This window comes from Pecten maximus, chromosome 2, assembly GCF_902652985.1.
Source record: "Pecten maximus chromosome 2, xPecMax1.1, whole genome shotgun sequence".
NCBI classification, from domain to species: Eukaryota; Metazoa; Mollusca; class Bivalvia; order Pectinida; family Pectinidae; genus Pecten; species Pecten maximus.
The window spans coordinates 25,290,446-25,306,669 of NC_047016.1; the positions used below are offsets into that span (position 1 = coordinate 25,290,446).

A 16,224-nucleotide genomic window follows, 5' to 3' on the forward strand; every position below is an offset into this window, starting at 1 on the left:
ATCAGGCGCGTAGGTGCCTTATGCAAGTACGCAGGTGAATCCACTTAATTTTCATAAAAAACTTGTATCAATGTGAAGTGAAATGCACCTTGTATAAGCATAGTAGTAGAAACATATAGTGACACTAGTATTGATACATTGGGAACAGAAATGAAAATTAAAGTTAACTGGGGGTAAAGCCGGACCATCAACTTTGTTCGTGAATCCACTTAATCAAGGGCCCAGCTACGCCTCTGAATATAAAGACAGTTTATATTTACACCTATATAAGTTGTACTGTTCTGGATATGACCTTGTCTCACAAGTTTGAAAAGCTAATTAAAATAAATAATAATAGTTAACCAGACCAGTCTTATGGCATAGAACTAAAGACAACTTATATAATTGATAATAATGAATTTTCATTTCAAAATATTTCATTCAATTAAACATTTGAATTAATTTACATGCAATATTTCATAATAGAGATAGTATCTAGATGTAGCGGAACTGGACCGGGTCGATCATTGGCGACCAGGTAGCTCAATTGGTAGAGCATCCGGCTAGTGTTCGGAGGTCCCGGTTTCGAACCCCGGTCTGGCCGTGCATTTTTCCACTCCTACTACATTTGGTGCCTGTGACCAAACCTTGTTTCAAGTGAGGTGAATACTTGACAAGGGGATACCCGAACCTGGGTTGTGAGTTGTGAAGTCTTCGGGGTCGAAGACTTAAAAAAAAAAAAGGAGGGAAGAGTGTAGCGGAACTGGACCGGGTCGATCATCGGCGACCAGGTAGCTCAATCGGTAGAGCATCCGGCTAATGTTCGGAGGTCCCGGGTTCGAACCCCGGTCTGGCCGTGCATTTTCCCACTCCTACTACATAGATATAGAAAAGGATTGGACAACAGGCTAAGCCTATACCGGTCCTTTCCGTACGTCCGTTATTATAAATACTATAAATAATCTTAATGATATTGTTGTATTTCTAATACATGTATAGATATATAATAATAATGAATTGTTTCTTCAATGTGATGCTCAGAACAAATTTTGGCACTGACAATTTTATATATAATAAATCATATCAATTATCATTTCCATGTGAACATGAGTAAATTAGTCACAACAATATATTAATAACCAGTTTTTTTTGTGTTTGAAGTGATGTTCCCAAAACCAATTATTAATTTTCTATAGGTTTTAGTGTCTGTCTCACTCAATTTGATGTGGATGAAGACTCAATAACAAAAGTAAATTCAATTTACATGTTTATAATTTGCAAATTTTCTTGCAGTGATGACCTTGATTCTGTAACCACAGTGAACAGTATCCCTATGTCAGAAAGACTTCACATGTTTGATCACCTTCAGTTCCCCAATAAGGAAATGATGGATATAGATGATAGGGAAAGTATACAATCAGGACTGGCTACTCTTCCAGATTCTTCCTATGCAGGATTTGAAAGAATACAACCACCATCCAGTACTCCTAATAGACCACAGGTATTTAATTGATTATGCTCTTTGACGTACTCTAAATCCTTAATTCAAACCAAATGTTGTGATTCATGCACTAGTAATTTTCAAAATTTTACACATGTAGCAAATGCTGCTTTATATATGAAATTATAAAGAACAATTTGCTGTTTAATGCTAATATTTTGCAGAGATGCAGAAAGTATTAAATATTCAGTATTCAACATTCAGGACACATAAGATGTGCATTGATACAAAGGTCTGTTGATGATTCTTTTCTCTTTTCCACAGACCTCTAGTAGACCAGACAGAGAATCCCGTCTGAAACAGGACCAGTATCGATCAGAACAAGAGGATGCACGCTACCTCAAGGAGGCAAACAGGAAACTGCTTCAACAGAACCATAAACTTCTAGCAGAGGTAGAGAAGTGTAGCCAAGAGGTCAACAGCAGCAGAGTCAAGGTAGGGATCAAGGCAAAGCAGAATAAAATTGATCAAAATTCTTGTATTCATCTACATAGTCCAAGTTCCTCCTAACTCCCATACACATTTTGATGGAAAGCCTGATGGCAGCATAAAGACATAGCTTGACAGTGGAGAGTCTCATCAGTAGTCATAGGGAAAATCTCTTGTCTAGCATGATAGAAATTGGGAATGACTGCAACAGTGGACAATATGGTTCCTTGCACAGTAGTGGCAACACAGCGTAGTCTATTTTCCAGTCATTTTTCATAGCAAGAGTTTTGCATTGAAGCAATCCCTATAGATTATTGAAACATAAGAAAATAAAAAATGTGTCCACTTATTTTATGCAAAACTATTCTGACACAAATGGGGACCCCATAAAATCTGAACAGGAATCTATTTATATTTACCTTGAACATACGCTGGCAAAATGGAGTAGCTATGTTTTTCTTCATTGAAGATCGAAGAACTGAGTAATGAACTGGATGAGTACCGACAATCCATCCCAGATCTAGAAGACAAGATTGTAGGACTGCAAGCAGAGACAGAGGCACAAGACAATGCTCTAATGTAAGTGTTTAGTTTAAACTGATGCCTTAAAATTCCCAAATATACTAATGTTACAAAGTAAAGTTAATAGGACCAGTATTGAATAGTCAGCCATTTCTGTATCTCTGTAACAATTCAATTAAAATGTATGTCTGATAAGGCATGTAAATTTAATTCAAAAAACCAAGATGAATAGAAATATCAATGGACTATTAAAATGTTGTCCAAGTGTAAGAATCCTAATGATTTGTTTTGCTTTACAAGGAGTGCGGAAGAGAGATATGAGAAATGCCAGAGACAGGCCAATGTTTATCATCAGAAATGCAAACAACTTGAGCAAGAAATGGAGGAAGTAAAGGAAGATATTATACAAGAAAGGAAGAAGAGAAAAGGGTATACAAGCTAGATTTTAAGATATTACAAGGTCTCATGAATCAATCTCATTTTTTCTTCGTAACTACCCTCCCATCACTATTGTTAGTCAAGTTAACACAAAAGTTCTTTGTCTGAAAGGCTATTCTCTTTTCATAACCTTATAACATTTTACTACGTGTAGTGATAAAATATTTATCCTATCTATTAACTCTAAAAATAATTTGTTTTCCCTTCGTCCTTAAATGACCCTGGCTGTTAATAGGACGTTAAACAAAAACAAACAAACAAACAAATCCCTTTGTGATGATCCAAAATATCTTCTACGCACAAGATGCAGAGATGATTGACTCAATACTTAGCATACTGGACTGGTCTTTAGTTGTATCATGTAGCACAGAAATTGCTGAAGTATTGCAGCAACTAGATGAACAAATCTCCTGCTTCCTTGATGATAGCTGTATGAATAAACCTTTTGACTGTGACTTTAAAATTGTTACTGATGAACATAATCTGAATTATAAGTGTGTTGAGGTGTAAGTGTATTTAATTGACAGGTGTAGGATAAATATGTTTACTGTTCAAGAGATATTTACACATTACAGTGATATGTATCTCTAGTATGGTAAATATATCATTCATGAATGTTAAGTCACAGAAAGTTTGTGAACCATTTATTCACTGTGAATTCTTCTTTTAATTGGTGTTATCATATCTGCCATATTTGTAGTCAGTGTATATAAAGGAGAAGTTCAGAGCTGTTGCCTTTCTTCATTGTCTTTATCAATGTCTGCTGCATAACCATTATTTTCAAGTTTAGCAGTATTAACATCTTCACTAGCAACGGGCTGATCATTTTGTATTCTTCCTTAGTGGATTTACCTCCACAAAGCGTGAATACAAAATTATGCGCCATTGCTTAGCGATAGTTTATTAGATACGTAACATCATCAATGTTTATCCTTTAATTCTCTGTTTATGTGAAAGATTATTCATGAATTTTGTTTTCTTTTAAAGAGCTGAAAGCCAGAGAGATGAGGCTTTGTCCAACTTTTTAGAAGCTCAGGAGACTCTGGAGGATTACCAAAAGAAAAGCAAGGAGAGAACAAAAAAGGTAAATCCACCATCCTGCTAAAACACTGAATAATGTTGAGGTAAAATTGACCTTTGAACATGTCTACAGCAGGGCTGTATATTGAAATTATATAGACATGACCTAATTATGTTGGAGTGTAGATAGATGTGACATAATTATTCTGTTGGCATTGAAGATATTGTTGACCTGATTGTATTGATTTTGCAGATAAACAACCTCATTATGTATATATATGTATAGATGCAGGCTAACTTTGTTATTTTGTTCATGTAGATAGAGGTAAACTATTATGTTCAAATCTAATTATGTTCAAATTGTATATAAAAGTGACCAAATTATGTTAAGATTTAAGATAAAGATTACCAATATTACAATTATTGAATTTGACCTAAACAATTGAATCTCCTTTCTTAAGATGGAAGAAACAGAGGATTACCTTAGAGATAGTCTGGCTCACGCGAATCAGGAGCGTGAAGATCTCCTGGAGAGAGTCAACCTCCTTCAGTCCAAGTCCAGATCTCTGACGGAGGAAGTCAGGTAACAGAGTTTGTAGGCTCCATTAAAATAAAACATCCTGTTTATTATGAAGTCAAAATGGCCAGTAACGGTACCAATGTCCTGTGTGATGAAACTGACAAAATCTGCAGGAGATAACATAGGTATTAACCAGGGTATTTTTAACAATGTTACCTTAAGTCATAACTTTTCAAAACATTCAGGTAAGAAATAAAAAAAAAACAATTACAAGGTTGGCGGAAAATACCATTGATTTCAGAGGAATTATTTTATTTTTTATGAGTGTATCATATGTCATTAAATAAGGAGATAGACCATTTATAATTTTGTATCACTTTATCAGGAGACTTGAGACTGTGGAAGAGGTGGAACTGGATAGTCGACAAGATATGGAACAACAAAACATGGATCTTAGGTCACAGCTGGCCAAGGTCACAACTCAACTCAGTAAGTGGATCAAAGAGAATAGGCAATAAGTATAGTTTCACTTTTCCACACTGTGAGAGAGAAATATTTTTGCCACTGTTCTTTGTCATCCCCTGGGGGCCCTGGGGTATCCCTGGTAACTGAAGCTATCTCTCTGGACTTTGTCATCCCCTGGTAACTGAAGCTATCTCTCTTGTCTTTGTCATCCCCTGGTAACTGAAGCTATCTCTCTTGTCTTTATCATCCCCTGGTAACTGAAGCTATCTCTCTTGTCTTTGTCATCCCCTGGAAACTGAAGCTATCTCTCTTGTCTTTGTCATCCCCTGGTAACTGAAGCTATCCCTCTGGTCTTTGTCATCCTCTGGTAACTGAAGCTATCTCTCTCTAGACTTTGTCATCCCCTGGTAACTGAAGCTATCTCTCTGGACTTTATCATCCCCTGGTAACTGAAGCTATCTCTCTAGACTTTGTCATCCCCTGGTAACTGAAGCTATCTCTCTCTAGACTTTGTCATCCCCTGGTAACTGAAGCTATCTCTCTGTTGACTTTGTCATCCCCTGGTAACTGAAGCTATCTCTCTAGACTTTGTCATTCCCTGGTAACTGAAGCTATCCTTCTGGTCTTTGTCATCCCCTGGTAACTGAAGCTATCTGTCTGGTCTTTGTCATCCCCTGGTAACTGAAGCTATCTGTCTGGTCTTTGTCATCCCCTGGTAACTGAAGCTATCTGTCTGGTCTTTGTCATCCCCTGGTAACTTAAGCTATCTGTCTGGTCTTTGTCATCCCCTGGTAACTTAAGCTATCTGTCTGGTCTTTGTCATCCCCTTTGGTAACTGAAGCTATCTCTGTAGACTTTGTCATCCCCTGGTAACTGAAGCTATCTGTCTGGTCTTTGTCATCCCCTGGTAACTTAAGCTATCTGTCTGGTCTTTGTCATCCCCTGGTAACTGAAGCTATCTCTCTAGACTTTGTCATCCCCTGGTAACTGAAGCTATCTCTCTCTAGACTTTGTCATCCCCTGGTAACTGAAGCTATCCCTCTGGTCTTTGTCATCCTCTGGTAACTGAAGCTATCTCTCTAGACTTTGTCATCCCCTGGTAACTGAAGCTATCTGTCTGGTCTTTGTCATCCCCTGGTAACTGAAGCTATCTCTCTAGACTTTGTCATCCCCTGGTAACTGAAGCTATCTCTCTCTAGACTTTGTCATCCTCTGGTAACTTAAGCTATCTCTCTAGACTTTGTCATCCCCTGGTAACTGAAGCTATCTCTCTAGACTTTGTCATCCCCTGGTAACTGAAGCTATCCCTCTGGTCTTTGTCATCCCCTGGTAACTGAAGCTATCCCTCTGGACTTTGTCATCACCTGGTAACTGAAGCTATCTGTCTGGTCTTTGTCATCCCCTGGTAACTGAAGCTATCCCTCTGGACTTTGTCATCCCCTGGTAACTGAAGCTATCCCTCTGGTCTTTGTCATCCCCTGGTAACTGAAGCTATCTGTCTGGTCTTTGTCATCCCCTGGTAACTGAAGCTATCCCTCTGGACTTTGTCATCCCCTGGTAACTGAAGCTATCCCTCTGGACTTTGTCATCCCCTGGTAACTGAAGCTATCCCTCTGGTCTTTGTCATCCCCTGGTAACTGAAGCTATCCCTCTGGACTTTGTCATCCCCTGGTAACTGAAGCTATCCCTCTGGTCTTTGTCATCCTCTGGTCATCCTCTGATACCTAAAGCTATCTCAGTTTTGTGTTCCCCCAGGCACCTAATGCTGTCGCTATCTGTACTTTTGTCTACAGTAATGGTAATTGCAGCCAGACTGACTAATGCTTCATATAGAACTTAGACATTTTCATATACTTCACATTGTTGGAGATTATTTTTCTTAAATTCGACAAAATAAAAAGATACTCCCTTTCATGTACAGATCAACTGGAGGTTGAAGGTATGCACAATGAGAGTATGAAAAGAGAAAATTTCCGCCTAAAAAGCCAGATTGACAGTCAGCAGCAGCAACTGAGTACATGTCAACAAGAGATTGAAGAGAGTCGTACCATGCTGGCTCAACTAGAGCAGCTGGCACAGCAGGTCCAGAACCAGGTCAGTCAAGATCTCATCAGATTAACTTCATCAAACTACGTTTACAAGCTTTCTACGCTAAGTCGTCAATATTATACTGATCCATACTTAGTCAAAGAAAAATGAAAATAGAAATAAGTCTTGCATCTATGATAACTTATTGTATCTTTCTTTTGTGATAGTCCCAGAGAGCCAACACAAGTTTCAATGACAGTGGAATGTTTAGTGTGCAGCCATCTAGTCCCTCCAGTAAAGATAACGCCTCAGCTTCCTTCAGATCTGTTGATAAAAATGGAGCAGCTGGCTCAGCGGTTGGGGCACAGTCAATCCTACAGGACCTGAGGTATGTCTGGAGTACTTCACCGTCATGTGACTGTCACTGTGGCCTATTAATGTAAAGGTCGGTGTTAACGAGAGGATTGTTTATGTGAATACAATCATTCCCAGAGTAGTTGGTCAATTCTATTGATGTGATGTACAATGTACAATTTTAATCATTACATTCATTGCAATTTCAATGGTTATACCAGGTATGTGTGCAGTGGAATTTATTTATCCACCCATAGCTCTTCCCTGTTTCAATGGTTTGATTTCTAGAACTACATGTAGCTTACAGAAAAGAAATATTTGATCCTGAAGCCATCTGCTTGAACATTGGAAAACTGTTAGTGGTCACTGGATATAATGGCCAATGTTAGTGGTCACTGGATATAATGGCCAATGTTAGTGGTCAATGGATATAATGGCCAATGTTAGTGGTCACTGGATATAATGGCCAATATTAGTGGTCACTCAATATAATTGCCAATGTTAGTGGTCAATGGATATAATGGCCAATGTTAGTGGTCACTGGATATAATGGCCAATATTAGTGGTCACTCAATATAATTGCCAATGTTAGTGGTCACTGAAATAATGGTCAATGTTAGTGATCACTGAATATAATGGCCAATGTTAGTGGTCACTCAATATAATAGCCAATATTAGTGGTCACTCAATATAATTGCCAATGTTAGTGCTCACTCAGTATAATGGCCAATGTTAGTCCTCACTCAATATAATGAGACATTTACTTATACAAGGATGAAGCTTGCAATGAAGGATGCTGAGATCCAGCGGCTACAAGCTGACATACAGGCAAAGGAGGTGAGCAGCCAGACCCAGGTGATAGAGAACCTGCATCGAGAACTCACAGCCATGGTACAAAGCAACAAACAAGGTGAGAGATCCCAGTGGGTATATAAAGAAGTCGGATGTTTCAGTCATACAACAGGAAATGGGTATATAGTCAACACAATTGGAATATATCTAGTACCGTGTCAAATTACACACCTTTAAAAAGATGTCTTTTAAACAGAGAAAAGGGTGGTTGGGTGGTATAGTTGTAAGACATTTGCTTTTAACCAATGTGAGTCCCCTCACACATTTCTATCCACCCCATCAAGAGTGATTATAGTTGGTATAACTTATTTTGCAAATGTTGAAAAAAAATCAAGTTTATATAAAAAAAATGTATAAATTAAATTTGAAAATGAATCTTGGAAATGTTTACATGATAAAATAGTTTTGAAGATTGTTGCTATTCCATGACCATTATTAATATGTATAATTTAAGGTGTGACAAAAGCACAGGAACTAGAGGCCGTCATTGGACACATGGAAATGGAGAAAGCCCGACTAACAAAAAAAGTGTCCGACCTTCAGCGTGACCTTGCTGACAAGGATGTACATGTTACATCTATGGAGTCACGCGTCAATCAACACAATGTCCAGCTAATAGATTTACAGGAGCAGATCAATGACAAATGTACAGCAACTACCAACTTAGAGCGTGAGGTATCAATATTAGATACTTAATCATATTAATGTACTTTTTCTCATGGTTATTACACACTGTTGCATTTCTGTACTATAATTTCATGAACTTTCATCAATCAGTATCATTGGGGCTTTTAGCATGGGAGGAATCCAGAGTAATCAGGGAATATGCTTTTTGTCAGGCAGGTCTTTCACTGTTGGTAAGGTGTTGTCAATCTATGGAACAGCTGTTTCGCCTAAAAACTGGAAAAAAATCATAAAAAGGAGTGAACATGTTAAATCACTAGGTCTTTAAGTAACAATTTGAAGCCAAGAATTTATATGCACAAGTATTTTATCTCAACAGCTTCGTAAGAAAACATCCCAGTTAGCGAGCTTAGAAGAACAACTGGATGAAAAAACTTCAAACTTGTCTGGGACTTTGGCCAAACTTAGGGAGTTCGAGGAAGATTGTCGGGAATATCAGGATGAAGCTAGCAAACTTAGGACTGAACTTCATGGCAAAAAAGACTCGCTTCAGCAGACAACAAGTCTGGCTGAGCAAAACCAGCAGATTCACCGGGAACAGTGTCGCGACTATGAAAAACAGGTTGATATAGTAAGTAATGTCAGCTGATCATGTGCTTGGTAATCAACAGAGAAGTATAACTCAGTCTCTCCTTTGTTTTGTTGGCTGATCTTTATTGTCTGTTAAGGTCCACAGACCTCTCCTTCTCTTGATATCTCTGATATCACGTAGATCTGGAGTATCAGATTCTGTTTTGTGGGGGTAATATTTAAACTGAAATAGCCTTTTTGTATTACAAAATGTAAAATGTTGAGATTCTACTGGTATGCATGCATCTAGGCTGTATGGTCCTTTGATAACAGGTTCTACTGTGTAAAGAATTTAGTGATTTGTTTATTGTAATGAAAGATTAGTAAACATTTATCAGTCAGATAATTCGCCTCTGATGATGACAGTTCACGATTGCCAAGATTCTACCGTTAAAGATGTCTAGACTAGGGATTTTTATGGTCCTATGGTAAGGTGCCACTGTCACCATGTCTCTTGAATTTAGTCATTATACCAGCATCGATTTGTTAACATTTATCAAACAAATGTTACAATCTTGCCTTGATGATGACAGCTCACTCAAAAGTTGGAGAAGAAGACAAGTCGCCTTGAGGAGCTTGAGTCACAGCTTGGGCTGTTGAGGAGAGAGACAAAGGAGAAAACACAGCACATACAACAGGTGGAGGAACTGCTCAGACAGAACAGACAGGTAACAAAAATCCAGACATTTTATATTGTTTGATTGAAAAGATTACTTCATCATTATTTATAGGTTCCAACACTTTGTTAAAAAATAACTTTACAATGCATGCTACATCCATCAGGAAACACCTTCATTTAAAATGATTTGCTAAATCTTAAGTATTAACCTAGAATGTGTAAATTGGTATATATTTTAAATTTTCCATACATGTATATGGTTGAATTGAGAAGAAAACTAACTTGCTTTCAACCCCAGGAACTTGATGCAAAGACAAGACAGAGTCAGCGAACCTTGCAGCAATTGGAACTACAGGCAAACGAGGGCACAAGTCAGATTAGAGATCTTGAGTCAGCACTTGTCATGTGTAAAGAAGAAGTTAAAACTTACATTGAGGCCCTGGAGGACTCCAAGGAGCGTTTTGACAAGGAACTCGAGTACAAGGACAAAAAGGTAGCATAAGGGATGGGCCTTTTTTGCCTCATTTTGGGAAGAAAATTGGTGAATTAGGAAGAAATTTTCTGGAATAAACTTGGCAAATACATGTATATGTCCCACTCAGACAACACTATTCCTGTATTGTAATTCCACTCTGACAACACTATTCTGGTATTGTAATTCCACTCTGACAACACTATTCTGGTATTGTAATTCCACTCTGACAACACTATTCTGGTATTGTAATTCCACTCAGACAACACTATTCTTGTATTGTAATTCCACTCTGACAACACTATTCTGGTATTGTAATTCCACTCTGACAACACTATTCTGGTATTGCAATTCCACTCTGACAACACTATTCTGGTATTGTAGTTCCACTCTGACAACCCTATTCTGGTAATGTAATTCCACTCTGACAACACTATTCTGGTATTGTAATTCCACTCAGACAACACTATTCTGGTATTGTAATTCCACTGTGACAGCACTATTCTGGTAATGTAATTCCACTGTGACAGCACTATTCTGGTAATGTAATTCCACTGTGACAACCCTATTCTGGTATTGTAATTCCACTCTGACAACACTATTCTTGTATTGTAATTCCACTCTGACAACACTATTCTTGTATTGTAATTCCACTCAGACAACACTATTCTGGTATTGTAATTCCACTCTGACAACACTATTCTGGTATTGTAATTCCACTCTGACAACACTATTCTGGTATTGTAATTCCAATCTGACAACACTATTCTGGTATTGTAATTCCACTCTGACAACCCTATTCTGATGTTGTAATTCCACTCTGACAACACTATTCTGGTATTGTAATTCCACTCAGACAACACTATTCTTGTATTGTAATTCCACTCTGACAACACTATTCTGGTATTGTAATTCCACTCTGACAACACTATTCTGGTATTGTAATTCCATTCTGACAACACTATTCTTGTATTGTGATTCCACTCTGACAACACTATTCTTGTATTGTGATTCCACTCTGACAACACTATTCTGGTATTGTAATTCCACTCTGACAACACTATTCTGGTATTGTAATTCCACTCTGACAACACTATTCTGGTATTGTAATTCCACTCAGACAACACTATTCTGGTATTGTAATTCCACTCAGACAACACTATTCTGGTATTGTAATTCCACTCAGACAACACTATTCTTGTTTTGTAATTCCACTCTGACAACACTATTCTGGTATTGTAATTCCACTCAGACAACACTATTCTGGTGTTGTAATTCCACTCTGACAACACTATTCTTGTATTGTAAATCCACTCTGACAACACTATTCTGGTATTGTAATTCCACTCTGACAACCCTATTCTGGTAATGTAATTCCACTCTGATAACACTATTCTTGTATTGTAATTCCACTCTGACAATACTATTCTGGTATTGTAATTCCACTCTGACAACACTATTCTGGTATTGTAATTCCACTCTGACAACACTATTCTGGTATTGTAATTCCACTCTGACAACACTATTCTGGTATTGTAATTCCACTCTTGACAACACTATTCTGGTATTGTAATTCCACTCTGACAACACTATTCTGGTATTGTAATTCCACTCTGACAACACTATTCTGGTATTGTAATTCCACTCTGACAACACTATTCTGGTATTGTAATTCCACTCTGACAACACTATTCTGGTATTGTAATTCCACTCAGACAACACTATTCTGGTATTGTAATTCCACTCTGACAACACTATTCTTGTATTGTAATTCCACTCTGACAACACTATTCTGGTATTGTAATTCCACTCTGACAGCACTATTCTGGTATTGTAATTCCACTCTGACAACACTATTCTGGTATTGTAATTCCACTCTGACAACACTATTCTGGTATTGTAGTTCCACTCTGACAACCCTATTCTGGTAATGTAATTCCACTCTGACAACACTATTCTTGTATTGTAATTCCACTCTGACAACACTATTCTGGTATTGTAATTCCACTCTGACAACACTATTCTGGTATTGGTATTCCACTCTGACAACACTATTCTGGTATTGTAATTCCACTCTGACAACACTATTCTGGTATTGTAATTCCACTCTGACAACACTATTCTGGTATTGTAATTCCACTCTGACAACACTATTCTGGTATTGTAATTCCTTCTGGTATTGTAATTCCACTCTGACAACACTATTCTGGTATTGTAATTCCACTCCTGACAACACTATTCTGGTATTGTAATTCCACTCTGACAACACTATTCTTGTATTGTAATTCAACTCTGACAGCACTATTCTGGTATTGTAATTCCACTCTGACAACACTATTCTGGTATTGTAATTCCACTCTGACAACACTATTCTGGTATTGTAATTCCACTCAGACAACACTATTCTGGTATTGTAATTCCACTCTGACAACACTATTCTGGTATTGTAATTCCACTCTGACAACACTATTCTGGTATTGTAATTCCACTCTGACAACACTATTCTGGTATTGGTATTCCACTCTGACAACACTATTCTGGTATTGTAATTCCACTCTGACAACACTATTCTGGTATTGTAATTCCACTTATTCCATTGACATTAATCAACTGAAGTAACAACTCTGTGATAGTCACTCTATATTTGGTTAATGTAGACCATCATGATTATTCCAGGAATTCATGATTCTTAATTGGGACTGACAAACATTAACACTGTCACGTTTGTTGTGTACAGATAGTTGAGTTGGATCAGAGGGCCAGGCAGATGTACAAAGACCTGGAGGAAAAGTTAAAACAGAACACAGATCTGGAGAAGACATTGTTTGAGCACCAGACCATGTTACAACAAAGTACGACCAGAATGTCTGATCTGGAGGACACACAGATCGAACTCAACAGACAGGTACATAGAGAACTTTTTCAACACACAGGTACATAGAGAGTTCAACACACAGGTACATAGAGAGCTCAGCGCACAGGTACATAGAGAGCTCAACACACAGGTACATAGAGAGCTCAAACCACAGGTACATAGAGAGCTCAACACACAGGTACATATAGAGCTCAAAACACAGGTACATAGAGAGCTCAACACACAGGTACATAGAGAGCTCAACACACAGGTACATAGAGAGCTCAACACACAGGTACATAGAGAGCTCAACACACAGGTACATATAGAGCTCAAAACACAGGTACATAGAGAACTCAACACACACGTACATAGAGAATTCTACATACAGGTACATACAGAATTCTACATAAAGGTACATACAGAATTCTACATAAAGGTACTCATAGAATTCAACATACAGGTACATACAAAAATCAACACGCAGGTACATACAAAAATCAACACACAGGTACATACAGAATTCTACACACAGGTACATACAGAATTTTACATAAAGGTACACATAAAACTTAACACATATGCACACAGGTACACAAAACTCTACATATGGATACACACAAATCTCTACATATGGATGTATGCTGAATTCTACATACAGAAGAGAACACAAAGATACACACAGAACTTTGCACACAGATACAATTCAATATACAGGTACACACAGGAACACACAGGTACCCATTGTTAGTATAATGTGACTCAGTGAGGTGTCCTACTGGATGTATTCAGCAGTAAGTTTCAGTGAGGAGCACTCTAAAGTCAACATCATTTTCATGCCATCACAAGGGGACAAAACTGAACATACTACAGCCTCCTGAAACACAAACACTACAAACATGCATCTCGCACATGGGGAGACCACAGCTACAGCTCAATACACAGCTACACACTTGTACAATTCAACACACAGCTACACACTTGTACAATTCAATACACAGCTACACACTTGTACAATTCAATACCCAGCTACACAAACTCCACACACAGCTACAAACTTACAATTCAACACACAGCTTCACACTTGTACAACTCAATACACAGCTACACACTTTTACAATTCAACACACAGCTACACACTTGTACAATTCAACACACAGCTACACAAACTCCACACACAACTACACACTAACAATTCAACACACAGCTTCACACTTGTACAATTCAACACACAGCTACACACTTGTACAATTCAACACACATCTACACACTTGTACAATTCAACACACAGCTACACACTTGTACAATTCAACACAAAGCTTCACTTGTACAATTCAACACACAGCTACACAAACTACACACACAACTACACACTTACAATTCAACACACAGCTTCACACTTGTACAACTCAATACACAGCTTCACACTTGTACAACTCAATACACAGCTACACACTTGTACAATTCAACACACAGCTACACATTTGTACAATTCAACACACAGCTACACAAACTCTACACACTTACAACACAACACACAGCTTCACACTTGTACAATTCAACACCCAGCTACACAAACTACACACACAACTACACAATTACAATTCAACACACAGCTTCACACTTGTACAATTCAACACACAGCTACACACTTGTACAATTCAACACAAAGCTTCACACTTGTACAATTCAACACCCAGCTACACAAACTCCACACACAGCTACACACTTACAATTCAACACACAGCTACACACTTGTACAATTCAACACACAGCTACACAAACTCCACACACAACTACACACTTACAATTCAACACACAGCTTCACACTTGTACAATTCAACACACAGTTACACACTTGTACAATTCAACACACATCTACACACTTGTACAATTCAACACACAGCTACACACTTGTACAATTCAACACAAAGCTTCACACTTGTACAATTCAACACCCAGCTACACAAACTACACACACAACTACACAATTACAATTCAACACACAGCTACACACTTACAATTCAACACACAGTTACACACTTGTACAATTCAACATCCAGCTACACAAACTCCACACACAACTACACACTTACAATTCAACACACAGCTTCACACTTGTACAACTCAATACACAGCTTCACACTTGTACAATTCAACACACATCTACACACTTGTACAATTCAACACACAGCTACACACTTGTACAATTCAACACACAGCTACACAAACTCTACACACTTACAACACAACACACAGCTTCACACTTGTACAATTCAACACCCAGCTACACAAACTCCACACACAACTACACACTTACAATTCAACACACAGTTACACACTTGTACAATTCAACACACATCTACACACTTGTACAATTCAACACAAAGCTTCACACTTGTACAATTCAAAACCCAGCTACACAAACTACACACACAACTACACAATTACAATTCAACACACAGCTTCACACTTGTACAATTCAACACACAGCTACACACTTGTACAATTCAACACAAAGCTTCACACTTGTACAATTCAACATACAGCTACACAAACTACACACACAACTACACAATTACAATTCAACACACAGCTTCACACTTGTACAATTCAACACACAGCTACACACTTGTACAATTCAACACAAAGCTTCACACTTGTACAATTCAACACCCAGCTACACAAACTCCACACACAGCTACACACTTACAATTCAACACACAGTTACACACTTGTACAATTCAACACACAGCTACACAAACTCCACACACAACTACACACTTACAATTCAACACACAGCTTCACACTTGTACAATTCAACACACAGCTACACACTTGTACAATTCAATACACATCTACACACTTGTACTATTCAACACACAGCTTCACACTTGTACACTTCAACACACAGCTA

At 37.9% G+C, this 16,224-nt stretch overlaps 1 protein-coding gene and 1 non-coding gene across 3 annotated transcripts in view; both read left to right on the forward strand.

The window, feature by feature from the left end:
- LOC117321608 (coiled-coil domain-containing protein 18-like) overlaps nt 1-16,224 on the forward strand; it is a 31,769-nt gene that overhangs the window by 771 nt on the left and 14,774 nt on the right. For both annotated transcript variants that reach the window (XM_033876088.1, XM_033876087.1), the window contains 15 exons: nt 1,273-1,480; nt 1,745-1,915; nt 2,379-2,488; nt 2,732-2,860; nt 3,857-3,953; nt 4,351-4,472; nt 4,795-4,898; nt 6,796-6,968; nt 7,130-7,290; nt 8,030-8,166; nt 8,563-8,783; nt 9,112-9,363; nt 9,896-10,030; nt 10,280-10,474; nt 13,191-13,358. In XM_033876088.1, coding sequence (XP_033731979.1) covers nt 1,273-1,480; nt 1,745-1,915; nt 2,379-2,488; nt 2,732-2,860; nt 3,857-3,953; nt 4,351-4,472; nt 4,795-4,898; nt 6,796-6,968; nt 7,130-7,290; nt 8,030-8,166; nt 8,563-8,783; nt 9,112-9,363; nt 9,896-10,030; nt 10,280-10,474; nt 13,191-13,358 — 2,383 coding nt within the window. The remainder of the gene's footprint in view (nt 1-1,272; nt 1,481-1,744; nt 1,916-2,378; nt 2,489-2,731; nt 2,861-3,856; nt 3,954-4,350; nt 4,473-4,794; nt 4,899-6,795; nt 6,969-7,129; nt 7,291-8,029; nt 8,167-8,562; nt 8,784-9,111; nt 9,364-9,895; nt 10,031-10,279; nt 10,475-13,190; nt 13,359-16,224) is intronic.
- Trnai-aau lies at nt 765-836 on the forward strand. The gene has a single exon. It is a non-coding gene; the product is annotated as a tRNA-Ile (tRNA).